Raw genomic sequence first — 25,235 nt, forward strand, 5'->3', positions numbered from 1 at the left:
GCTACCGGTTTATCGGCGTTCGCTGTCTCTGAACGTACAAAGTAGCTGACGGGAAATCACTGCTGGATTGCGGCACAGCTAATAACTCTGGTGGTTTACGGATGCAGACTATTGCATGAGACGAGAAGGAGAAAGGAGGGGAAACATCTCGCCGTGACTTAAGCCCAGACTCTCTCTAAGCACAGCTTTGTGTTTTTATGCGGGGAACCAACATCCTTCTGTGGACTTGTGGTTCTGAAAGCTGTCTTATGTACTGCGTACCCGACTGGCCAACCCATCCAACTTGCCATGGTGAGAAGGGATCGATAGAACCGTCAAGTTTGCCCGACTTCACGATCACAAAGAGTTGTCATGTAAGAGCAACAGGATATTAAACGTTGCATGGATGGTAAAGACCCGAGCCAAATCCTTTGAAAGTTTGAAACCTCCCAGTTGTTGTTTACGTCCCACATCGAATCACATTCCATCAAGCCAACTTGAAGTCTCCATCGCTGGACCCACGCAATCTTAATGGCTTCGGAGTGTTCCCAGAAGCTTCATTGGTCATAAACGATCAGGCGAGCCCAGGACCACTTAACATGGAACCTCCATCATCCATGAGAAGAAGCCCAGTACCCATGATCCATCAAAACGTCCCATGCGTTCCATACTCATCCATGTTTAAGCGAGTAAATAAGGCAGAGAAAGGGACTTTTTGATCCTAAACCATAGAAAAACGCAAAAAGATATCGGATCGCCATTGATGATTTCCTTTACTGGCATGTTCAGCTCAGACCAGCAACAAAAAAGCCTTGAATCCCTGGCATATTGCAAAAGGCAATCTGCTAGGAACTCCCACCTTCGGGTACGGACAGGGGTTGCCCTGCCGCGAAAACTATCACCCCATGCAACCGTGCGTGCCGCCGTGCAGAGCGCGCGAGTTCAGGTACGGATGGATATCTGCAGGTTGCCGTCCATTTCGAGAGTCTTGAAGCTTGCTCCATCGAGAGCTATGAGTTGTGATGAACCTCGTCCCAGCGGGCCAGCATGTCTCCCTCTTGGGTGCGAATATTTGATACGGTGAATCTGATGTGATGAAAGGGAATGCGACCCTGCTACCTTTTGGAGTGCCGCATTGCCGTTAGACTAAATCTTTTCTCCCTAGCTTCTCGGCTTCGCCTCAACGTGACGCTACGCGCCGTGCTTGTGGCCAGCCGATTCGAGAATTCTCGCCCCCGGCATCATATTCTCACGAAGGAATTGCCGACGGCAGGCAATGGCCGATCATTGCATCACAAACATCTCCTGCCAATATCCCGTTCCATCCCCCTTTCAGGCTTTTGCAGGCAGCAACCGCTAGTAGGTACCAGGACCAAGGTCCACCACTCTACCTAGTCACGACTCACGACTCTCAGCTTCTGCCCTTCTCAGGGGGGCACTGGGGCGAACGACTACTCCGAGTGTAGCCACTTGAGCCACCATCTTGTCTCGGCGGCTCGGCTGGAGGCCACTGACGGGTAGGTACCTTGCGCTAGAGGTCTTGTCGTGGCACACCTGGATAGACTAGAGGCATCGTTCTGTGGTTCCCAACATCGTTCACAGCTCGCCGGGGCGAGCGTGGGTGCATGGGAAGCTGCTGGGCATGCTGGGCGACGTGAATGGAGCAGGGATGTTCATGTACCTGACAAGGGTAGGAGGAAGGATGCAAGTGACGGCCGACTTCCTCGTCAATCTTCAATAAAAGGCATACGCTCCTCCCCTCGAGTCCGCTCATGAATCGAACTCCAAGTGTATCCTGTCTCTCCAACTCTCTTAAGCAGCCAATCCTTAAGACAACATCACGACAACCTACAGTCTTTACAGCCTAAGACTCTCGTTTCCCTCGAAAGACAACACTCCAAATCTCTTCAAAAATGCAGTCCAAGCTCCTCCTCGCCGCCGCCGCCGCCACCGGCGCAATGGCATTCGAGATGTCCGGCACCCTCCCCCGTGTCCTCCGCCGCGCCGGCAACGACGCCCTCGAGGCCCGCGACAAGACTGCCTGCGCCTCCGTCTGGATGGCCCACTCCACCATCGTCGACGACTTCCCCACCGAGCCCACCGCCCTCGCCACGGAGACCAACCTCGACATCCCCCAAATCACTGACCCCTGCGTCTTCCCCTCCATCACGGGCCAGGCCGGCCAGATCATCACCTCCTACTCCTCCGCTCTCCAGTCCTGGCAGGACGCCCACATCACCGAGATCCGCGACATCTACTCCGCCTGCAGCGACGTCCCGGAGGTCGCGTCCGCCCTGGACGCCTACGGCAGCGCCATCTGCTCTACCGCCCTCGCCGTCCTCACCAGCGGCGATGCTACCGCCACTGCCACCGGTTCCGGCTCCGCTGCGACCGCCACGGGCACGGCTTCCGGCTCGGCTTCCGCCAGTGCCACTGCCTCTCGCTCCGGCTCATCTGCCTCTGCTTCTGGTGCTTCTGCCTCCGGTAGCGCTGCTTCTACCACTGCCGCTGCTGCCGCCGCCGCACCCCGCGAGACTGGACTCTTTGTCGCTGCTGCCGCTGCCGCGGCCGGCATCGTCGGCGCCATTGTCCTGTAAATGGGTTCTTCACTCATGCAACGCCAAAAAGCCCTCCTTGAGGGTCATTGAGGGCCATTGCGGGCCACCTGAGATTAGGGATGGTTTGGCGGGGAGAAACCAAGTGTTGGAAAAGCCCTGGGAAATAATTGCCTATGCGGCGGCCTCCTGAATCAGTCACCATTCTCGGTTTCATCTGTATAACTAATCACCGGGAGTACCTATACCCAATTAGTCAATTCAACAAAAGTTCTTTCACATGCAATTGTCCATCTGTGATGTTTGCTACATGCTGATCTCTGTCCAAATGTAGTACCTGGCCCGTCATTGACTGACAAAATTGTATTCGGCCGTGCTGAAATACAAAATGAGGCATATAGACATGGACTAGGGTCCCGAGGAAGTCGACAAAGAGTTCAATCAAAACTATGCATAATGGAACGAACCGGTGAACAGACCCAACACGACCCGCACAGCATGAGGGTTCCCTGCTCTTGACACAACGCCAACCAGAGAAGGACAAAGCACGGTCTCCTAGCTTGAAATTTTGCAAGGAGTCTTCTTGTTTAATCTTCTGCATGATACGAGATCTGAAGACTTAGACATGTAGTAGCCATGTGCTCCGATTCCCCTGCTCTCTTGGTCACGGCCAACGAACTGAAGTCTCTAAGCAATTGTGGCATCAAGGCCCAACGTCGCCATGCCCAAGACTATCTCCACCGCGGCTGAAAGCCTTGCGTCTTTCAACGCCAAAAACACACCACTCGCTAGCCTGATGCTCCTGTGGTTGTCCGCCTGTTGTTTCGCCTGCCATCACACCTCGTCGGATGACTGACTTCACGCCATTCAAGACGCTCGCGGTGAGCTGGAGGAGGTCCGTCCGACTTTGCCGACTATTGGTCGATCAGAGTCTCTTGAAGACAGGCACTATCCCATCAATAGCAAGGTTTCTATCATGAACATAGGGCGTGTTGCCTAGCATATCCTTCAGCTTGGCGTATTCAGCCAACTACACCTCAATTTGTAGTTGACGCGTCGGATTCGCGTGTTTGGTCTCATCAAGGGCGATGGGAGCCCAGTCTGCAATGTGATCGTGCTGTTTGTCTCTTTGGGCCGTGTATCCTCAAGAGTGAGATACTCAGCCAATCCGTCGTAACTTCATCAACAGCCGTTGCTCATTTTTATCACTTTGACTCTCATTTGCTAATTGAATCCTCCAAGAATTTCTGGTCATCTCCCAGGGTGTGATTCCTTATTACTAATTTCTCGTTTCCTCGCTGCAGAATTGGGTGCGCTGACATGGGGGCGTTTGTGTAATCGATGGCGTTCGAGGCAGCCATAAGGTATAGCCCTCGGTTCCGCGTACCCTTCGCCGGTCGTTGAGTATTCGCAGATGTTAATGCGCTGTTCGAAGTCCCAACACTAGACACAAACAAAGCATCGAGACGGCTGACCGCCAGGAATGTCTCTGCGTTATCTACGGCAAACACGTAAGAAACGCGCCGAAATCCACGATATTGTATATGCGGGACATTTCCATGAAAACCACGCTTTACCCCGAATTACAATCTTCATCGCCTACTGTCTTCACTTTACACTCCTCTCCCAAGTTTCTTCTCGGCCGTGACGTCTCCCATTTTCTTACAGGTTCCTGGGAACCCCACCTCCTGAGAAATGTCAAAAAGAAGCACATATTACTCAGATAATGACCCGCGCGTCAGCTTGAGCGTCCAAAAAGCCGACGGAGGAGCTTGGAAATCCCGCGCTTTACTTCACTTTCTCTGCAGGAGATCTCTGGAAAACCATTTGCGCAGACCCGACCAGCTTATGACTTCGGCATCCAGCTGATCAAACCACCGACAAAAAAGGTGACCGGTCCATCGACCTCGTTCAAGACAGTGACGAAAGAGGGGCCTTCGATGGAAAGCCAGCTTCGAAGAGACACAGGAGAAAACCATCCGTTGCCGGGAACATCATGCCAGCCGCCTTGGCGGCGAAGAAGCTGAGGCCTCAGCGAGTACGTTACTGGTCCTTAACCGCCCAGCTTGTTGGAGGGATTGTCCCTGTTACAGAAAATGTGAACGTGCCTTATCCCGTAAACGCACCTCTAAGTCTCAGACCAAGTAGATTGTAATGCTAAGCAAGAGGAAAATCGTATATATCAATAACATGTGTGGCGATATAACATCTCATAATGCCGCGCGGAGAAACTGAGCAAGTTGTTGCCATTTTGAATTTGGTATCTTGGTACACTTTGAACTACCTTGGAGAAGTTAAACCGCTACTCCCAGAAACCAGTACCCCCCTCGCCCTTTTTGACGGAAACGCCGAAGCTCAAAGTCGAATGCAAGTCACACACTGTGCGTAGAACCTATAGGTACATCCGGATCGACCGAATCATCTGAACCGTCCGAATCATCCTACGCCCGGCCAACCCAGCCAGCATTGATGAAGAAGTCGAATATGCGGCCGCCCTTCTGAGTGTCTAGCCTGCATATCTCCTTGGCCTGTTTCTTTTTGAGAGTCCCGTTGCTCTTCAATGCCTCCTTTAGAATCTGCTCCTTGATCATTAGGTAGGGCTTGGGCTGCAGCCGCACCACTTCGCAGAGCTTGGCTTCCTCCGGCGTGAGGAGATGCAAGTCTGGCGCGCCGTCTTGCGTGAGCTGAATCGGGGTGACACCGGGTAGCGGCGCGGCCATGTATTTCTGCCGTGTAACAGGGCCAGATGGGCCCGTACCGTTGGCGACAATGACGGTGCCATTGGCGGCTGCTCCGTTGACAGCGCCATTGGTCTGGGGTTTGCTCTCTTCCTTGGGAGGAATGGTACCATTAGTACCATCAGGAGCTGGCGCGGACCGAATTGGCAATTCGGGGGCCACGAGCAAGGCGGCGCCGCTTGGGGGATCTGGTACAGCAGCAGCCTTAGACCGCTGTGCCGAGGCCAAGCGGTCTCTATCCATGGATCCCATAGGCACCGCCTTTTGCGCTCGTTGTGACTTTTCTGTCTCGTACTTTTCACCACTGCGTAAATCTCCGATCCGCACACCTCGCCATTCCTGTAGCTGCGAAATAGCTTGCCTCAAGTTCAACTCGTCAATGAGACCCTGACACAAGCTTTCGAAGTCATCGTGGTTCATCATCCGAGCGAAAGGTTTGGCCTTGTTCAGTAAGTCCCTCTCTTCCTTACTCCTCTTCTTCTCGACCTTGGTGTTTTCGCGGTATTCCAGCAGGTTGTGCTCAAACACAACCTTTTTCCTGTCCACACGCTGCGTGAGACGGCAATTGTAGATGTCCATCACTGTCAACTTGAGCTCCATCTCGGGCTCCAACTCGCCTGTCCTAGGGTTGAGACCATCGCCCGGATCAAACTGCATGAGCTGTACAGCTTCTTCGGCTTCGTTTGCGTATTCGGTCTCGAACTCCAAGCGACCTGGCATGTATCCTTGAATCTCGTGACATGACGGTACAGAGGCTGTGGGCTTCGTCTTGGGCTGCAGCGTAGGTGCGTTCTTGGCGGCTTCCTTCCGCTCCTCTATCCTTCGCTTCTTCTTCGCTTGAAAGTCTTCGCGAGAGATTTCGTTCGCGAGGTCCATATCGTGTGGACTGCATCGTTTCGGCAACGGGAAACGAGGAGATTCGACGTAGGCTTTGTAGTAGTGATCTCGCACCTCATCCTTGTGGCGGAAGCCACCAATATGGTCGGCAATGTCGGCCCATGACCCCAAGCCGTAGATTTCCGCTCCTTCTAGTAGCAGCAGTTCTTCGTCGGCACCCCAATCTCGGTCGAAGATTGGGAAAGAATTTTGTTCAATGACACGGTATGGATGTGATTCGGGTTTATGGTTTGAACTGGACTTTCCCTGGGAGAAGCATTGGACGCAGAGATCGTAGTCGTTGCAGGCAGAGTGCGCGCATCTGATTCGGACCTGCATTTACAACAGATGTTTGTTAGCGCGATGCGCAAGGTGTGGAGGGCGGGACATTTGGGTATGCGCCGGGGCGCAGACGCGGGGCACATCATCATCAAAAGTAATAAAGTCAACAAAACACATACCGTCGAGGTGATGTCTACAGAGCAAATGTCGCAATGATATTTGACACCGCCCTCGCCACCCCTTGTGACGGTCTTCTTTCTGATAACGCCCATTTCGTCCAGGGCTGCGGTGGGGACGTGGAGGCCAGCCCCTGTTCAGGCTGATCCGACGACGGGAGAGTTATTATGATGCAGTAGAAGGCATATGATGGGACTACGGGAAGCGATAAGTGATGCGATGTGACTGGTACGTGGTTCTCGATGTGGATGTGAGGTTTGACGATGATATCGATGGATTCCGGATGCCGAGACGCGCGCGTGTTGACGAGGATTGATTTCCAAGGTGAGCCGTCGAAACACAGCCAGGCTCCAATCGAATTGAATCCGGAGATCGATGGCGGAACCTGGAGCGATGGTTCTCCCGAAGTCTATCCGGCGCTCGGGCCTCCGACTGTCATCGCCTTGCTGACCTATGTCACTTCAGCCGCAGTAGGGATCAAGCCACACTCACCGCAAACAAATATCCGATTGCGTCTTACATAATACACCCTGGACTCAAGCCACGATGCCCCGGGCATTGCTGTTTTCGGGCTGGACGGCTCCGTCATCCCCGCCATTTGGTTCGGTCGACGGACCAATGCCCGGACTGTCTCTTGACATGCACACCACTTTTTGGCATGTACGAAGTACAGTAGCCCTTTCCACAATACCAGCTTCTCTTCGACCAACTCTCGCTCGTGGTGTGAGATGAGTTCCAGCATATTCATTCGACATGCAATAACAAAGCCTTGAGGAGAAGAATTGCCCTTCTGGCTTACCAAAGTCTTCCCTTTCTCAATGCAGTGTCCCACAATGACGTCTCTGCCGAGGCAGGTTCGAGCTTTCCGCCGCTTTCCCGCCGCTGCTTACTGCGGATAAGATGGCACCGATGGGCGCACGACAATGGTGCGCTTTGCGATGGTGGGGTTCGCGGGGCAGTCTTCGCGGTCCCCTCCTTTTCTCCAACAAACCCGACAGGCATGGGCGCGAAACCTCTCGAGGCAGGGATACGACCGTCACTTTTGATGAGCTGTTTTGTGGCAGCTCTACACCTCCTTATTAATACCTAGCCTGACTGTCATTCGGCAGGTCGCGGCCGAGGGCTGGACTTTTCTCTCTCGTCCGTACTAAGTTAGTCTGAACAATAGCAAGATTGTTTAAATAAACTCGAGGCTCTTTTTTTTCTCGGCCCTTTCACTTCCTGCTCTGGGTCTCGCGGCAGTACTCAGATTTGTTACTTGTTGTCGCAAAGCTTCCCCGCCTTCATTTATACGTTCCACAGCGTGGAGAGGCGAAGCATCACCATGCCTGAGAAGATCCTCGACGACATCTCCCACAGACGGTACAACCCGTTGAAGGGCACATGGCTACTGGTGTCCCCTCACCGAACCAAGCGTCCCTGGCAGTAAGAATGCGCTAAACCTGACTTACAATGCGACATGCGCTGAGGTGGACAGAGGCCAGCAGGAGGGACCGTCTACGACGACGCTTCCTGAATACGACCCAAAGGCATGTTCTCATCGAGTCGCATAGAGTCAACAGGCATGAGCTGACTAGATAAAGTGCTACCTCTGCCCTCGAAACCCTAGAGCGGCTGGTGACTCCAACCCCGACTACAAGAACACCTTCGTCTTTGTCAACGACTACAGCGCCGTCAAGGAGGAGCAGGCTGAGTACCACCCAGAGACAGAAAGCGATGGTATGCAACATGCACCCATTCACAGGCTTCAAGCGAACCGAACCCTGACATTGCAACTCGAGCAGACCTCGCCTCGTCCCTGTTGCGTGCGGAAGCGGCCACGGGCAAATGCTACGTGCTCACCTTCTCCGAGAAGCACCACGTCACGCTCGCCGACATGACGACCGCAGAGATTGCCCCCGTCATCGACGTCTGGACGCAAATCTACGCCTCTCACCTCTCCCCCTCCAACCCGCTGTCCAAGGTCGCCGCCGCCCTCGAGCTGCCCCCCGCGACGCCCGCGAGCACCGTGCCCCAACCCAAGCACCACCTGCGCTACATGCAAATCTTTGAGAACAAGGGCGCCGCTATGGGCTGCTCGAACCCGCACCCGCATTGCCAGATCTGGACGACGTCGACCATGCCTGAGGAGCCGGGTACCGAGCTGGTGCAGATGGGCAAGTACCGTGATCAGCACGCTGGAAGGCATCTATTGGCGGACTACGTCAAGGTCGAGATTGAGAAGAAGGAGCGCACGGTGTTTGAGAATGAGCACTTCCTCGTCGTTGTTCCCTGGTGGGGTGTCTGGCCTTTCGAGGTCTTGATTCTTCCCAAGAGACACGTTCGCGCGCTGGTCGACCTGTCCGCCGAGGAGAGGTTGCAGTTTGCCGAGGCCATTCAGGAGGTTGCCAGGAGATACGACAACCTCTTTGAGACACACTTTCCTTACAGTAAGTTCAGCTTGTGAAGGGCAATAATGGAGATGTCACTGACGACTCGATAGGCTCTGGGATCCACCAAGCACCTCTCGATGCCACCGAAGAAGAGGCCGACAACAGCTACCTCCACATGCACTTCTACCCCCCTCTGCTTCGCTCAGCCACCGTCCGCAAGTTCCTTGTCGGGTACGAGCTGATGGCTGAGCCTCAGCGGGACATCACACCGGAGCAGGCCGCCGCTCGACTCAGGGGCACCGGCGGTGAGCTGTACCGCAAGACCATTCAGTGAACCAGACAAAAGACCATACCATGAATAGTACCATCTTCGTAATTACAACATTTCTAAGCTTTATCTATCCTCGTCATTTCGTGATTTAACCGAAGAGATCCTAAAGTCCCATTTCTGCGCAGAAGCCGAGATCACAGGATGCCTTCATGTGGTATCAGGTTATCGTCTCTAGCGGCTCCCGCAGGCTACTTTTCAACAATATCAACCCTTTACGGGCTAGTAACGTAAAAGTCGCGCACCAATGGCATCCAAATCAAGGCAGTGGTGGCTAGGGTGAAGGGGAAGTATTGCGGCAGACCAAATGTCATGCTCTTGAAGACGAACAACTCGCTGGCAAAGTGACCCAACGCAACAACGTAGGTCCAGATGGCCAGGTCGTACATGTGGGCGTGGTGTAGATGGTACGCGGCATAAAGACGGACGATGCTCGTGAGGAATGTCCAGGTGCCGAAGCAGCGCGCAGCGAGAGGTGTCGCCTGATCCACAACGTCCGTCGCGCCGGCGGGGGCGGGGATGTACTTGCTGACCGAGTCCTCCGGGTTGAACTTGTCGGACTTGGGAGCGAGCTTCGTGTTGCGAACGTATTTACCGTCGTAAAGGCGGCGGGAGTAGTGGAGAGTCAGGAGGTTCTGCGCCGAGTTTCCGATGGAGATGAGAGAGAGCTGAGAGAGTATTGCTGGTTAGTGACATGCTTCTGGCGGGGGTTCAGTTCGTTCTTGAAAACCTTACCAGGAGCATGTAGTAGGGTAAGATACCCTTTGCTGGGGGAAGCAAATCCGTGAGAGACACCATTATTGCTGTATTCAAATCCCGTGAAGCTCAATTGGCGCTGAGTGGTGTAGACTTAGAAAGGAGGAAAATTGAGTCGCAAAGGAAAAGAGTGGACAATCACGCCGGCATCTCCTTAGCTCAGCGTTAAGTTGCCCCAAGCTTCTGGTCCTTCGTATTCGGATTGAATCTAAAAAAAAGAAAAGAAAAAAAAAAAAGATCAAGTGAATGTTTTGTGGCTGGAGCTATCGCATTGTGGCTTGACTTTGGCTCATCAAAGCTGGCCAAAGCTCTCCGGCAGCTTGGCGTAGGTTCAACAATTGAGGGAGGTGCCGAGGTGTGGCTGATGCGATTTTGGAAGTGCATTTTCCACCATTCGCCCATCCCAACATTTTGTCTGTGCTGCTGTGCGAATTCCACGGAGGATCTGGAAAGCTTCTTCCCCTCCTTTCAGCAAACAGCAAATTCTCGATTTCATTCAGCGAGATCAGTGACGACTCATCACAATGGGCGGAATCGCCGATCAACTGGCCTATGTGCCGCAACCTGTCCAGCTTTTGCTAGCTGGTATTGGCGCTCTCTTCCTTACCTCCAAGGCTCTGAGCTATGTCAAGTTCGTCCTTGGTGTCTTTTTGCTTAGTGGCACCAGCGTATGTGCTCCCGAGCATCTCGCCCACCTATCATTGATGTCCAAACACTGACAACGAAGTCGCACAGCTTCGCAAGTATGGCAAGCCTGGCACCTGGGCTGTCGTGACCGGTGCATCAGACGGTCTCGGCAAGGAGTTCGCCTACCAGCTCGCCAGTAAGGGCTTCAACCTCGTCCTCGTCTCCCGAACCCAGTCCAAGCTCGAGACCCTCGCCCACGAGCTCGAGGCCAAGTTCGATGGCAAGATCCAGGTTAAGATCCTCGCCATGGACTTCTCCCGCGACGACAACAACGATTACGACAGACTCGCCCAGCTTGTCAACGGCCTCGACGTCGGTGTTCTCATCAATAACGTCGGCCAGAGCCACAGCATTCCCGTCCCCTTCCTCGAGACCGCCCGCAGCGAGCTCCAGAACATCGTCGCCATCAACTGCCTCGGCACCTTGAAGACCACCCAGGTCGTCGCCCCCATCATGCAGCAGCGCAAGCGCGGTCTCATTCTCACCATGGGCTCCTTTGCCGGCTGGATGCCTACCCCTTACTTGGCCACCTACTCTGGCAGCAAGGCCTTCCTACAGCACTGGAGCAGTTCTCTCGCGGCTGAGCTGAAGCCCCAAGGCATCGACGTCGAGCTCGTTCTCAGCTACCTCATTACCACCGCTATGAGCAAGGTCCGCCGCTCAAGCGCCATGATCCCGACACCCAAGAACTTCGTCCGTGCCACTCTCAGCAAGATTGGCTCTGGCAGCTACCAGAACTTCGCCTACACCTACACTCCTTGGTGGACGCACGCTCTTATGCTGTGGGCTGTTGAGAGCACCATTGGTGCCGCCCACCACCTGGCCCTTTGGTTCAACCTGAAGATGCACGTTGACATTCGCAACCGTGCTCTTAGGAAGGCGGCTCGCGAGGCCAAGAAGCAGTAAATGGAGCAGAAAGTATCATCTGTTGTGGTCGATGAGTCGCGCAGTCTAACACGCTATTGCTTTTAAAGCTGGCCGAAGTGCCGTGACGATATATGGGCGAAACGAAGCGCCTAAAGAAGTTTCATTGTGATCTCTTGTGAGATATGAAGCATGGATGAAGAAAGAACATGTAGATGAGAGGTGAATAACAGTGGCTTGGGCTCAGGGTGTAGTGGCCATTTGCATGAGTTATGTAGGGATCACGGCTCGGGTCACGGTTTCAAATGGACTAGAATAAAAAAGCGAGTACTTAATATGAGAGAGAGAGAACCCGTTCGAGATGAAGGAGATTTTAATCAACCAAAGTAAGGTACCTGAGTTTAGTACCCAAAGCTCGCAGAGCTACTGCAAGCGCAAGCTTCGAGTGGTGCAAACGTCAGGGTCAGCCTTGTGTCCCAATGTGGCTTAGCGCGGCTCCAGGCGCGAAAATTCCAAGCGTTTGGCGGCCCCAGCCTCTTGAGCTCCTCCAGAAATTGTTTACTGCTGCGTTTTACTGCCCTCGCTCGAATTACCTTCACCTTTCCACACCGAGCCATCGAAGCTCCAATTCTTTTCATTCCCTTTGTCCGGCACGAGCTGCGCAAGGCTCCGCATCGCACACCCCTAGAAGAATATTTTCCACTTCTCGAATCCTCCAATTGACAGGATCACACCTGCCATCACCTGTTGATGATTCGGTAGCGCGACTCCAAACCGCCTTCACTGGCCGCCAGTTTGCGACGCGTTTGCCCGCCTTTCACTACCCCGATCGATCGAACTACTCGACGACAACATGTCCTACCCCCAGATGACGCCGATGCGGCCGGTGCCAGGCGCCTTCCTCAACACGCCCGCAGCCTCCAGATTCACCAACGACAACGAGCCGGTTAGACGACGACTCTTTGCGGAGGGCGAAGCACCTTCAAGCAACAGTGGCGCGCTGGTGGCAGGATCAAATTTGGCTCCCGCGACGGTTGCATCAACCAGCACAAGTGGAGGATTGGTGTCGACCTCATCTGCTCCGGCTCCCCAGCAAAACCTCCCGCCCGTCACGAGAGCAGCTCAAGCGGTCAACCAGTTCCTCCAGTCCGACGAGAACTACCCCGAGCTCGATTCCTACTGCAGGCGTAAGTTCACTGCTCTTGCCTTTATCTAACCTTTCGCACGACGGCTACTGACATCCACATAGCAGGAGCATCGTCAGACTATGACTTCAACACGCTCGACTCGCCCTGGGCGCCCTTCCACAAGACCCAGATGTACCCGATCCCGAACCAGGTTTTCAGCCACTACAATACCGGCCAGCTGCAGACGTTGATGGGCTTGTTCGCCGAGATCAACCATGCCTGGGTGGTCATCGACAACTCACTATTCCTATGGGACTACACCCACCCAGACCCCGAACTTATTGGTTTCGAGGACCAACCGCACACGATTCACGCCGTTGCTCTCGTTGCACCCAAGCCTGGCATTTTTGTCAACACCATTACGCACATTCTAGTTGTTGCGACGTCGTCTGAGATGATTCTCCTCGGTCTTTCTGCTGAAACCACGCCATCGGGGACCAAGACCGTTTCGCTTTATAGCACCAAGCTTAACCTCCCTCTCCGAGGCACCGATGTCAGAGTTATCGCTGGCACTGCAGACGGCCGCATCTTCTTTGGAGGCAGTAACGACACCGATATCCACGAGCTTTACTACCAGCAGGAGGAGAAGTGGTTTTCAAACAGATGCGGCAAGATCAACCACACCAACCCAGGCTGGTCTTCAGTCGTCACTCTCCAGAGCGGATTCTGGGCACAAAAGTCTCCGGAAGGTCTTCAGAGCATTGTCATTGACGATTCCCGGAAGCTCGTCTACACACTTTCGACTAGATCCACCATTCGTACATACCACATGGACGGGCCTAACAAGCTCACCAAGGTGATCGAAAAGGAGCGCAATGCCTGCCTACGCGACATCACCCATATGATTACCCAGTCTCCTCTCCTCAACGACCGAACTGCTTTTGTGGCCATCAGCGCTATTCCATCACGAGAGGCGTCGAAGCTGCACCTTATGGCTCTCACCAATACCGGCTGCCGTCTGTTCCTTAGCGCGACGAGCTCTGCCTCGTACATGATTGGTGGCGTTTCTTCAAACACGCCCCCTCAAAGTATGCAGGTCCAGTTCATCAAGTTCCCCCCGTCGGACAAGCCTGGACGATCCGGCACTAACAGTGCGGGTGATGCCGTTATCGATCTTGGGTCAAGGGCGCTGGAGTTGAGTAGGCTTGGAGCTCGATTTGCGCCGGGATACTTCTTGGATTTCGTCGTTAAGGACAACGACCCGAACATCGATTTGCTCTTTGTTTCTGCTCCCGAGACTGGCCGAATTAAGGCCAACTCAACTTCCGCTGCGCTCAAGTACTACGAGCACGGAAACTGGATTGATATTGGAAGCAGAGCCGAAGATGTCGGTTTAGTTACCAAGCCGTTTGCCGCAGCAAACCAGCCCGTTGGCTTTGGAAACGAACTTGCGGTTCAATTCGACCAGCCGGCCACCGAGTTCGCCGTGCTGACCAACACCGGTGTACACATCATTCGCCGCCGCCGGTTGGTGGATACTTTCGCTGCCGCTATTCGTGGTGCAGTGGGAGACGAAGGCCTGGAGCTGGAGACTCGCAAGTTCATTTCTCGGTATGGCCGTGTGGAAACCATCTCCTGCGCTCTTGCTGTGGCTTGCGGACATGGTGGTGATGCCAGGCCAGGCGCGACGCGCGCGATCGATCAGGCCACAGAAGACCGCGCCAGGACCGTATTCGTCGACTACGGTGGCCAGCCCTCTATCACGGAGGCCGATGGCACCCCTCTCAACACAACCTCCGTTCGCCTGTCCCCTAGGCACGATGCTCTCAGTGTCTATCTCACCCGCCTCATTCGCACATTATGGAAGAACCACGTGGTCGCGCTTGCTGCCAGCCCTACCGGCGGCGTTGCGATTCAATCCATGGTACCCATCGCAAAGCTTCACTCCACTCAGGAGCAGCTGGAGCGTCTCCGCAGATTCCTTGATGCAAACAAGAGTTTCATTCAGGGCCTGTCGGGTCCTTCCGACCTTCAAAGAGTGGCCAGCAAGCAAGAGGAAGTGGCCCTCCAGGCAGAGCACCAAGCTCTGCATGCACTTCAGAAACTGATGGAGAGCATCTCCGAGGGCATCTCGTTCGTCTTGATGCTCTTTGATGAGCGTGTCAGTGACATCTTCACGAGACTGGATGCGACAGCGCAGCAAGGACTGAAAAGTCTCACATACGAGAGCCTGTTCTCACAGTCTTCAGGCAAGGATCTTGCCAAGCTGTTGGTCAAGTCCATCGTCAATCGCAACATTGAGAGCGGTTCCAATGTCGAGACTGTCGCGGATGCTCTTCGGAGACGCTGTGGTAGTTTCTGCAGCCCCGATGATGTTGTCATCTTTAAGGCTCAGGAGCAGTTGAAGAGAGCGTCTGAGCAGCCGTCCAACAGCAACCAGTCTCGCGCGCTTCTGCATGAGAGTTTGAGGCTCTTTGAGCGCGTCGCCGGTGCTCTTTCATTTGCCAACCTACACAACGCCGTGTCTCAGTACATCGACCTGAAGTACTACGCCGGTGCAATCCAGCTCTGCCTCACTGTTGCCCGTGAGAAGGATAGAGGCAACACCGCTCTGTCATGGGTCCATGATGGCAAGCCCGCTAACGACCCTCGGGCTAACGCCTTCTCGGAGCGTAGGAAATGCTACGAACTAATTCACGAGGCTCTTCAACACCTGGATGCCGCGTCAAGCAGGGAACCGGAGACGATCGACGGTAGACTGACTTTGATGGGCACTAAACGCCTCGAGGCCTATAGCGTAGTGAACGACTCGGACGACGAGGTCTTCCACTTCGACCTTTACGAGTGGTACATCGAGCAGGGGTGGACTGACAGAATTCTTGCTATCGAATCACCACACGTCATCACATACCTCCAGAGTCTGGCGAGGAGCAACGTGAACCATGCCGACCTTCTCTGCAGGTTCTATACCCAACGCGAGCGGTACTTTGAGGCTGCTCAGGTCCAGAATGATCTTGCCCAATCAGACTTCGCCATTGGTATCAAGGACAGAATTATCCTTCTCAGCAAGGCCAAGGCGAATGCCAGCGTTGCTACGGCAGGTGTTGGCAGGCAACAACAGCAGGTCCTGGCTCACGAAGTCAGTGAGCTTCTCGACATTGCCAACATCCAGGATGACTTGTTGGAGAGGCTCAAGGCCGACAGCCGCGTTGACCCTGATCGCAAGGCTCAAATTGAGGAAGCGTTGGATGGCCAGGTGATAAGCTTGTCAGACGTGAGTGCCCCAGTGTCGCGGTTAGCTTTGTAGTGAGACTAATATTTAACAGCTGTTCAACCAATATGCCGACCAAGCGAATTACTATGATCTGTGCCTCCTCATCTACCACAGCGCCGATTACCGCAACCCCAGCACAATCTCCCAAACATGGGTCAGCCTCATCGAGCAGATCCACGAGGAGGCTGTAGAGCGAATGGAGGAAGCTGGTCCCGGCATCCCTGTTTTGCCCTCACCCTACGAATCTGTGTCAGCCAAGGTACAGAACATCGCCCACCGTACTTCTCTGGATAGCTTCATCTTCCCGGTGCCCGTCCTGCTTCCCGAGATTTGTCGGTATGCCGTTGAATACCACCAAGATGCTGAGATCGGTGCGGACCCCACCTGGCCTGTGCAGCTCTTCCTCAGCCTCGGTGTATCCAATGACATGGTCACTCGCGTTCTCGAGAGCGTTTTTGATACCCAAGACTATGGCTTCAGTGGTAACAACCGCAACCGCATCATTGAGCTCATTGTTTTCTCTGTTGATGTTTGGCAACGCGAGGTCAAGCGTCGTGGAGCTGCCTCGATGAAGGGCGATGGTGCCCTTGGTGCGTGGGTTAAGGACCTGCTCAGCAGATGCGAGGCATCACTGCCCCCTGCTGGCCACGGGTCGAACCCGGGTGGCATGGACTTGTCAGAAGTGCGGAGACGTCTGCGGACGGTGAAGAGAGATGTTGATGGCCTTGTTGAGAGAGGTCCCTCTGGAAGCTTGCGCTTCCTGTAATGTCTGGAACTTTATTGGCGTGATGGGGGCGGCGGATGGGAGTTTTCTCAAAGGCGTGTGGAGAGAAGAAACACAAAACTAGACAAAGACTGAACTACGGACTTGGGCTCTCAGAGTGAGCCACGGAAAGTGTACAAAGAAGATGCGAGAAGAAACCTTGTATTTGACGCGGACGGGGTTTTGGGCCGGGGCGCGGCTGGTTAGGCGGTGTAGGCTTAGGCTTAGGCTTTGGATGTCTAGTTGGTGTTATTATATGAACACTTTTCCCAGCACTTGAGAGGCCGGACTTTGACTATGGCTTAGCTATGATAATGTGATTTGAGGAAATGGTCATGAGAAATTCGGGTGGGAGGCTTGGTGGTGAGATGGAGCAATGTGGTCCACATATAGGTTTGTCCCTCGCCGCTCGCCCTCACAGTGATGCGCCTTGGAGCTGAATGAGCAATGCTCCAAAGCGCACGTTTCATCATCGAGTTCATTGCATGTGTTGGTCGTCAACTCAAGTCGCGATGGCTGAGCCAGATTGAGCGAGATTGAGCTTGCCGGCGACTTATCGGAAACTTCCCCGGTCTGATTCCCACCACACCAAGTGAGATCCTGCTGACTTATATTTCCGAGCTTTCAGGCTATATCAGCAGGCAGGTTTCCTTTCAGTTCGAACGACCAGAGGTCAACCCAAACCGTCCTGGCTTTTTATCACTCTTACGTGCCGGGGTACCCCAAGCATTTACACATCTCTCTAACACCAGGAATCTTGGCGACTTACTTTGTCCTTACTCAAATACCAGCGTAATAATGACAGCCACCACCGCCCCCCAGTCCGCAGGCCCCATGGCACCCATCTTCCGCTCCATGGACAAGACCATTGGCGCGCACTGGGAAGAAACCATGATTGAGATGAGCCGGACGATGATGGTGCCCCTCAATTCGCGGCTTATGAAGCAGATGGGGTTGGGCCAGCACACGACGGAGCCCATTGTATTTCTCGACAGCGCTTGTGGGGCTGGTCCGGCTACGCAGGAGTTGGTCAAGGTTGTGTCCCGAGAGGTGTTGGACAAGAGCGAGGTCATTTGTGCGGATGGGTCGCCTATGATGGTTGGGTTAGTGGAGAGGAGGATTCGGGAGGAGGGGTGGGTTGGGGCGAGTGCGAGGGTTTTGGATGCCATGGTAAGCTTGACTATCTTTCCTATATTACCTAGTGAACTTTGAGATTGTGGCTAAGGGAATTTCTCCGTTACTGATGTGCTGTCGGGGCAGGACACTGGGTTAGCTGAGAACTCGTTGACGCACGTAGTCATCAGCCTCGGTCTACATCTCATCCCCCACCCAGACAAAACCATCAAAGACGTCGTCAGGATCCTCAGGCCCGATGGGGTCTTCGGCTGTATCACACCGCATGTCGACCATATAGGCTGGATCGCGGACGTGAGGTCAGCATTCGCATCCTTCCCGTTTGACGCGCCGTTCGAGGAGAAGAACCGTGCGCAGGTTCACGATGTCGGGCGGTGGTACGACGAGGCTTGGGTCAAGGGGTATCTACAGGACAATGGGTTCAAGGACGTCAAGACGTGTTTGGAGAGCGGGACGGTGAGGGTGAGGGACGCGAGGCACTGGTTGGATGTGTTTGGGCCGGTTGTTGCGTTGATTGTGAACACGGAGTGGAGTGAGGAGTTGAGGGGAGAGCATGGGCTGGAGGAGGTGAAGGGTTTGATTAAGGAGCATTTGGAGGGGAAGTATGGGGGGAAGGGGTGGGATGTTGGGTTTGCTTGTATTGTTGCTTCTGGTACTGTTGTGAAGTAAGGTAGGGATGAGGTTATCCGGAGGAGGATGAGAGTCTTCAGGATGTGTTAGACTGGGCAACTGGAGGGTTGTAGGCAAGATGTTGCCAGAACCGAATTGGGAGACAAATTTGAGTACAAAACGGGCATGCAAAGCTAACCTGGTCACTTGTAGGTAGTCATGTCTCAGACGAAGCCATGATGAAAACAGTTCCGGGTGCGCGGGGTGCCTCACAACCAACATTGTGGCGTTTGTTTGTGCGGCTGATGTGTCTTATTTGATCCCATACCTCACTTATTTTCTCTCATGAGCTGAAAACAAAGTTATTTGCTAAATGTCACGGCTTGGCTAGCCCTACGGACTCACGTTATTATTCGTCAATACACGATCTTGGTGAATTTGCCTGTCGCACACTCGTGATGTACGGTAGCCGCATCTGGCTCGGGCCGGACCTGAGGGAGGGATAGTGAAACTATAGGTATGGACCAAAGTGAATGCTAAGATGCCATCTAAGAACGACATGTCTAGTGCAAACCTCACAAGTAAAGACATGAACATTGAGAAGTACTAATGTTGTCTCTCTAAACCATAGCCAATGCCCGTGCATGGTGTAAGACATGGGCGGATTCGAGGCCAACGGCTCGAAGTCGTAAAAGTTGGCGATGCCTCTTTTGGAACAAGCCGTCCGCTGTTGACGAGGTGAGTCGAAATTCACCAAGGCATCCCCCTTGGCAAAAGCCTTTGGCGCCGCAAACGACTCAGAAAAGCAGAAGTATAAAAGTCCTGATACTTCTTGAGTGCCCTGTGTATTCCTTGATTGCTCTAGGCTGTCCCCTTCATTAGTTAAAACGCGAGATTGTTAGGGTTGATCGATCCTCTTCATGATGCTGTCACTTGGGCGTTTCGTCGGCGTACTTGCCCTTCTCGCTCCCGTTGCGCAGACAGCGCCGACTAAAGAAGTTCTTGCAGAAACTCAGAGGAACTGCAGCAGGGTCCAAGTAGCCATTCTCGGTGCTGGCCTCGCAGGAATTACGGCTGCGCAAACACTGGTAAATGCGTCCATCACAGATTTTGTCATCGTTGAGTACAATAATCGGATTGGTGGACGCGTTTACAATCGACCCTTTGGGAAGAAGCCGGGCACGAATGAGTCCTATTTTGTAGAGCTTGGTGCGAACTGGTATGCAGCTCCAGAATAATTTTGGTGTTTTTTCTGAGCAGCCTGCTTACATCGCCAACAGGGTTCAAGGAACGGAAAGTGACACAGAGGAAAATCCAATTTTGACTCTGGTTAAGAAGTACAACTTGACAAATACGCTTTCCAATTTTGATAACGTCACAGTCTTCAACGAGACTGGCCAATTACCGCCCGGAGAATGGACAGATAAGTTCGAGAAGTTGGACAAGTTACTTGAGGATGTCACGACACAGTACGAGTTTGACGCTGGCGAGATCATTCTGAAAAATCAGCAAGACCGCAGTGCCCGTGCCGGTCTCGCGATTGCAGGCTGGAAGCCGGGCAGTGATCCGCTAGCACAAGCTATCGAATGGTCTGCCATAGACTTCGAATATGCCAATCCACCGGAGAAGACATCCCAACAGTACTCCGTAGTCAACACCAACACATCATTCCAGCGCTGGGCTAATAAGAACAATCTGGTACACGATGGTCGGGGGTTCGCTACGTTCTTCAGGGAAGAAGCGAAGCTTTTCCTGAACGAGACCACCCAGCTGAGGCTTGGGACTATGGTCCAGAACATTACCTACTCTGACGACAGTGTCACAGTACATAACCAGGACGGCACTTGCATCGTCGCCGACTACGCCATCTGCACTTTTTCACTGGGTGTCTTGCAGAAGGAGGTGGTCAACTTCTCGCCGAAGCTGCCGCCTTGGAAACGAACGGCCATTCAGTCGATGACCATGGGTACCTACACGAAGATCTTCATGCAGTTCAAACCGGAAGACGTGTTCTGGGACAAGAGTACTCAATTCTTCCTCTACGCAGATCCGGTACAGCGAGGCTACTATCCCTACTTTCAGTCACTGGATCACAAAGACTTTGTGGACGGCTCCGGCATCATCTTTGTCACCGTCGTCGACCAGCAATCTTACACCGTGGAGGCTCAGGACTTTGATACTACGAAGAAACAAATCATGGACGTTCTGAAGGACATGTTTCGAAAAGAGATCCCCGATCCCATTGACTTTTATTATCACAACTGGACTCGCGAACCTTGGGCATACGGGTCATACTCGAACTGGCCTCCGGCCCTGACGTTGGAGATGCATCAAAACATCCGCGCCAATCTCGGAAACTTGTGGTTTGCTGGCGAGGCCACTCACCCGCAGTACTTTGGCTTCTTACAAGGTGCATATTACGAGGGGAAGAACGCGGGTGAAGCTGTTTCTGGGTGCATCAAGAACAAGGATGACTGTGTGAACCTGAGATCGGTGGCGTACGATGTGTTAAATGGAACGACTACCATTGAAAAATATTCAAGGGTCAATGGATGGACTGCTCAAACCTTTGTGAATATAGTTGGCATCAACATCAAGAGGATCTTGGGCTTATCGAAGAAGTAGAAGCAATAAAGAATAGCAGCAGTAGCGGCAGCAGCAGCAGCCGTCGCCATTTTATCGAGGTTTGACTAGCAACAACCATTCAAATATTCGAGAATTTCGCGGATTTGATTGCGGTGAAAAGCCCAATGAAGTAATCTTCAGTATCTGACTAGATAAGAGCACCAACCTATCGTGGAAAATATGTGTAAATAGTCGTAAATATAAGCAACTTAATCCTCGAGTCTAATAAGGTAGAGTGTCTATGTAGTCCGGTGACTACCGACTGGAAGAACTCTTTATAGGCTGCTTTGAACGCTTCTAAGACACCGAGACTTCCTTCAATGACTGTTCATTCAACTGAAGGATGTTGGCAAAAGTCATAAGCATCGCTGAGGGACTGGGGAGAGGACTTATCACAAGCCATGGATTTGGACCACCTTTCAGTGTTCTTGGCAACCAGGAGTCTGCTAACATGACCATTCAAGTACCTTAATTCAAGCTCCTTCAGGTATGATTATCTCCAAAGTTAAGGGCAGAGGACTCATGCGGATGTAGTCGAATGTACTTAGTGACTTCTGTCTTAAAGATCTCGTAGGTTGTGCGAATTATCAATTTTATTATCGACGACTATTTGAAGACATTGCTTAGTATTGGTACCTTAGTCATTGCAAAATCGCTTTGATGGCGCCGTTCTGGTTAATATGTTAAGTTCCTACTCCTCGGAGCTGATCACGAGAACACAAAATCCGTTTGACCTATTCCAGCAGCACCCGGTACTTTAATCACTTCACATCTGTTAGGCAGTCTTCTTGGCAAACATCTCAGTCTAACCCAATGAGGCAGGCTCAAGCTCAACAGGTACAACTCGGTCAATACTACGTAAGAGCTCATAAACTCGGTGTTTCTAAGAGGGAAAATTGGCCGGGCTGGAGAATTAGAGAGCTCGACAGATAAGAATTATCGTTCTGTTAATCTGGAATCGGGCCCAAGGGTCTATCAGTTCACCTGGTGTTACTCATCTCGTGATGGTCAAGATGTGAGAAGGCACCAGTGGGCTTGAAAAGGACATGCTTTCTGACGCGGGACTCAAATTGTACGAAGCGAGAGGGGAAGCACCAACGAGGTGAGTCGTCGGGGGAGAGTGACGGCGTCAGGCGAACACCCCTTTGCCAACCTGGTCCGTTGATGGGCGCGAACCATGCTGAGCCACAGAATAACTGATATGCACGCAATCCCCCTCACTGCTCAATACTGCGCTTCAAGCACCGGAACCCAGTATGTGGACTCGCGCTTTTCGCGCTTAGCTAGACCAGCATAGTCCGCGGACGGGGGACCAGCACTTGCGTTGATTGACTTAAAGTACCTTATTTCCATCCAGCAACAGCAGGATTCAGTCACCGTACTCAGAGAGAGACACATCAATGCGAGAACCCTGGCTCCACTGCCCAATGAGCCAAGCCCATTCCCAAAGCTGTCCCGGAACCCGGAACGGGAAGACTTAAAGGACCTGGGGGACTTTTAGCAGATCATCCCAGAGGTTGGACTTATTGTCAAGCTAGCGCGGTATCATTCGGCTTCACTGCCCGTGTTGTCGGCCTGCGATGCATTCCTTGAGCATCTTCGCTCCTGAACAACGAGAACTTGCCAAAGTAGTAGAGCAGTTCCGCGGGCTTACTTAACATCAGCTGCCCCCGTGCTGTGAAGCCTTTGCTATTTTTACGTTTGTTGCCCATTACGCCTTCGTAGACCTTTGACATCTTACTCATCGCCATTCTTAGCTACACACTCCGTGCTATCATGGCGCGAGAGACACCCGATGCAGACATGCATGGTTTCCCTCCAATTTCCACTTCCTCCTTCCCCCGCATTTTGATTTCAGATCACAGTGAAGCGGAACCTTGCACGCCATTCTTCTCTTACGACGGTTTGATTGACTTCGGGAATACTCTTCTAGCACCTGGCGGGGCCCCTGAAGTTCAAGACTCAGACCATTTCATGAACAACAGCCTCGGTCCTCTAATGTTGCAGGTCAAGTCGGAATCGATTCAGTCTCAAAATGGACCTGACTGCTGGTTTTCGCCCTGGAGCCTTCCAGGGGGTGGCGCTGCCGACACAATCGGCGAGTCGCCCTCCTCTCCCCTCACTCAGACACTCCCGAGCCCTCAGTCAAGCATATCCCCCGCAAGCACGGCCTCCTTGGGACGATCTCGCGTTATCACCGAACAAGAATGGGAGGCTCGAAAGCCAGACATCGAGAAGTTATACATGAGAGACTGCCTCTCGAGACAGGCCACCGAGCGCATTATGGCCGAGCAATACCAATTCTTCGCGAGGTAGGTGAAGGTCACAGACCAGATCGCGGATCTCTAACTAACGCCCATGCTTGCAGTTCAAGGCAGTACAAGGGACGATTCCAGAAATGGAAGTGGAGGAAAAACAACACCAAAGCCGTTCAACAGGATGTACTCGCTGGCAGATCCTTCACAATCTCAAACGGGCCAACGTCGCGAAGACATGGCCGATCACAGTCGAAAATCAAGAAGGTCACTGAGGCAATTCCATCGCCAATGCCTAATGGACAACTTGAACTCTCCGCTACACTTCTACAATGTATGAGAGACCTCATTCACAGATCTTGGAAAGAAGACGCAGTGTGGACACAGCCGAACCGTCTTGGACGTCTGCCGGTTTACGGACATGAGCTCACGTCCAGGGTCGCCGTGGGACTGGAGCACCTCGCTGTTCAAGATACTCTAAATGGGTTTTCCGCAATTAGACACATGTTCCGGGGCCTCGACGATCTTGTCAAGAAGAGCGACATCACTATCTACGCCACCTTGCTTCTAGACATCCCAATCACATTCTACGAGTTCAAGGACGAGCCCTTGGACGAACGCCGTTTGCTCAACATCTACTTCCTCTACCTCCAATGTTTACTCAGGCACTACGGCAAAGGAGGCAGTCCCATCGCAGACGCCGCGCATGCTATGGCTCAGCTTATAGACAAATACTACGATGAGGCTCAGGCCTTTTTGCCTCAACTGTACAGAGTTGTAGCTGACAGCTACCGAGATGTTCAGGGTTGCGATACATTCGATAACATTGAGAGGCGCATTGAGGCTGTGAAAGCTGTTGGCGGCACTTCCAATGCAGCGGAAACGGAGAACATCATCATTGCCTTGGATAACATGCAGTTTCTCGCCGCCACAAATCAAGGTTCGCTCCAGTCGCCCAACATGATCGAGTACGAACTCTGGAAGATTGAACTTCTGCGGTCTATCGAACCTGGCGGCAAATTTGTGGATCGCTGCAACAGACTGCTGAATCGCATCAAGTCAGCTGCTATCGATAAGGAGTGGCGTCTTTGGGAATCCTGGCTGCTGTGGATTTCTGGAGAGGTCATATACGAGCTCTGTAGATTCTTCGACGACGCTGGGGACGATGATGGGTGGGCTGAGAATCTGGAGAGCTGTATCTTGCGGTTTAGGTGTGCGATCACCAAGGATGACACCTGGGAAGAGCTGCTAGGGCCAAGGGTGATGATATATCGAGCTCAGTTGGTCATTTTTTGGACAAAGAGGGGAAAGCTTGATCGGGCTGAGAGTCACAAACGGTCCATTGGGAGCTCGGCTTTCTGGGAGGCAGTCTTGAGAGAGGATTCGGAGGCGATCGCTGGTCTTTCTTAACTATGACTGTGCTTTTCTTTGCAGTTATAGGGTTAAATATGCGTAACGCCGAAGGCACTCAGGCTATTTAAGTAGTTCAAGCTACTCGTCAATAAGTACTCAACATCTACAACTCGACGCATATTTTCCCCGACGAAGTGGTCTTCCTTGGTCCTTTGAGTGAGGGGCAGCCTGATATGGATGCGGCCTTGCTTCACCGGCAAGGCATGATTTCCATCGTTTTCATTGAGTAACAAGAGGGAATTACATGACAAAGATCATGGCCCTTCTCGCGACATGCTGATGGCACTCGGCGTGTTGGACCACTTACTAATCCACGCAGAGTGAAGAGAAGGGAGTAGAGATGTTGTCGACGAAGGCGGGAAATCTTAACTCCCCCAAAAGCCGGGGCGGAGCCGCCTTTTCGAGGTACACTGTACCTCCC

General features: G+C 52.9%; 9 protein-coding genes across 9 annotated transcripts; 7 read left to right on the forward strand and 2 right to left on the reverse strand.

Moving 5' to 3' along the window:
* Positions 1–1,892: 1,892 nt before the first annotated feature.
* On the forward strand, positions 1,893–2,576 carry CTAM01_02564 (uncharacterized protein; the record flags this gene model as incomplete). The annotated part of the gene is made up of 1 exon (XM_060518602.1): positions 1,893–2,576. One exon carries the CDS (start codon positions 1,893–1,895, stop codon positions 2,574–2,576), a length of 684 nt encoding a protein of 227 aa, XP_060386405.1.
* Positions 2,577–4,975: 2,399 nt separating this feature from the next.
* On the reverse strand, positions 4,976–6,702 carry CTAM01_02565 (uncharacterized protein; the record flags this gene model as incomplete). Its single annotated transcript, XM_060518603.1, has 2 exons — positions 4,976–6,481; positions 6,610–6,702. 2 exons carry the CDS (start codon positions 6,700–6,702, stop codon positions 4,976–4,978), a joined length of 1,599 nt encoding a protein of 532 aa, XP_060386406.1.
* Positions 6,703–7,931: 1,229 nt separating this feature from the next.
* Positions 7,932–9,313, forward strand: CTAM01_02566 (galactose-1-phosphate uridylyltransferase; the record flags this gene model as incomplete). Its single annotated transcript, XM_060518604.1, has 4 exons — positions 7,932–8,032; positions 8,217–8,326; positions 8,392–9,036; positions 9,090–9,313. The coding sequence occupies 4 exons, from the start codon at positions 7,932–7,934 to the stop codon at positions 9,311–9,313; spliced, it is 1,080 nt and encodes a 359-aa protein (XP_060386407.1).
* A 209-nt stretch (positions 9,314–9,522) lies between these two features.
* CTAM01_02567 (Erg28 like protein) lies at positions 9,523–10,105 on the reverse strand (the record flags this gene model as incomplete). Its single annotated transcript, XM_060518605.1, has 2 exons — positions 9,523–9,975; positions 10,043–10,105. The coding sequence occupies 2 exons, from the start codon at positions 10,103–10,105 to the stop codon at positions 9,523–9,525; spliced, it is 516 nt and encodes a 171-aa protein (XP_060386408.1).
* A 482-nt stretch (positions 10,106–10,587) lies between these two features.
* CTAM01_02568 (3-ketoacyl-CoA reductase) lies at positions 10,588–11,656 on the forward strand (the record flags this gene model as incomplete). The annotated part of the gene is made up of 2 exons (XM_060518606.1): positions 10,588–10,731; positions 10,799–11,656. 2 exons carry the CDS (start codon positions 10,588–10,590, stop codon positions 11,654–11,656), a joined length of 1,002 nt encoding a protein of 333 aa, XP_060386409.1.
* Positions 11,657–12,467: 811 nt separating this feature from the next.
* Positions 12,468–16,781, forward strand: CTAM01_02569 (non-repetitive/WGA-negative nucleoporin; the record flags this gene model as incomplete). Its single annotated transcript, XM_060518607.1, has 3 exons — positions 12,468–12,801; positions 12,864–16,015; positions 16,068–16,781. 3 exons carry the CDS (start codon positions 12,468–12,470, stop codon positions 16,779–16,781), a joined length of 4,200 nt encoding a protein of 1,399 aa, XP_060386410.1.
* A 795-nt stretch (positions 16,782–17,576) lies between these two features.
* Positions 17,577–18,581, forward strand: CTAM01_02570 (methyltransferase domain-containing protein; the record flags this gene model as incomplete). Its single annotated transcript, XM_060518608.1, has 2 exons — positions 17,577–17,948; positions 18,039–18,581. 2 exons carry the CDS (start codon positions 17,577–17,579, stop codon positions 18,579–18,581), a joined length of 915 nt encoding a protein of 304 aa, XP_060386411.1.
* An 863-nt stretch (positions 18,582–19,444) lies between these two features.
* On the forward strand, positions 19,445–21,146 carry CTAM01_02571 (N1-acetylpolyamine oxidase; the record flags this gene model as incomplete). The annotated part of the gene is made up of 2 exons (XM_060518609.1): positions 19,445–19,740; positions 19,802–21,146. 2 exons carry the CDS (start codon positions 19,445–19,447, stop codon positions 21,144–21,146), a joined length of 1,641 nt encoding a protein of 546 aa, XP_060386412.1.
* A 1,974-nt stretch (positions 21,147–23,120) lies between these two features.
* On the forward strand, positions 23,121–24,811 carry CTAM01_02572 (transposase; the record flags this gene model as incomplete). Its single annotated transcript, XM_060518610.1, has 2 exons — positions 23,121–23,458; positions 23,515–24,811. The coding sequence occupies 2 exons, from the start codon at positions 23,121–23,123 to the stop codon at positions 24,809–24,811; spliced, it is 1,635 nt and encodes a 544-aa protein (XP_060386413.1).
* Between the last annotated feature and the right edge of the window lie 424 nt (positions 24,812–25,235).

This window comes from Colletotrichum tamarilloi (genome assembly GCF_030869305.1).
Source record: "Colletotrichum tamarilloi strain Tom-12 chromosome Unknown Scaffold_6.1, whole genome shotgun sequence".
Lineage (NCBI taxonomy): Eukaryota > Fungi > Ascomycota > Sordariomycetes > Glomerellales > Glomerellaceae > Colletotrichum > Colletotrichum tamarilloi.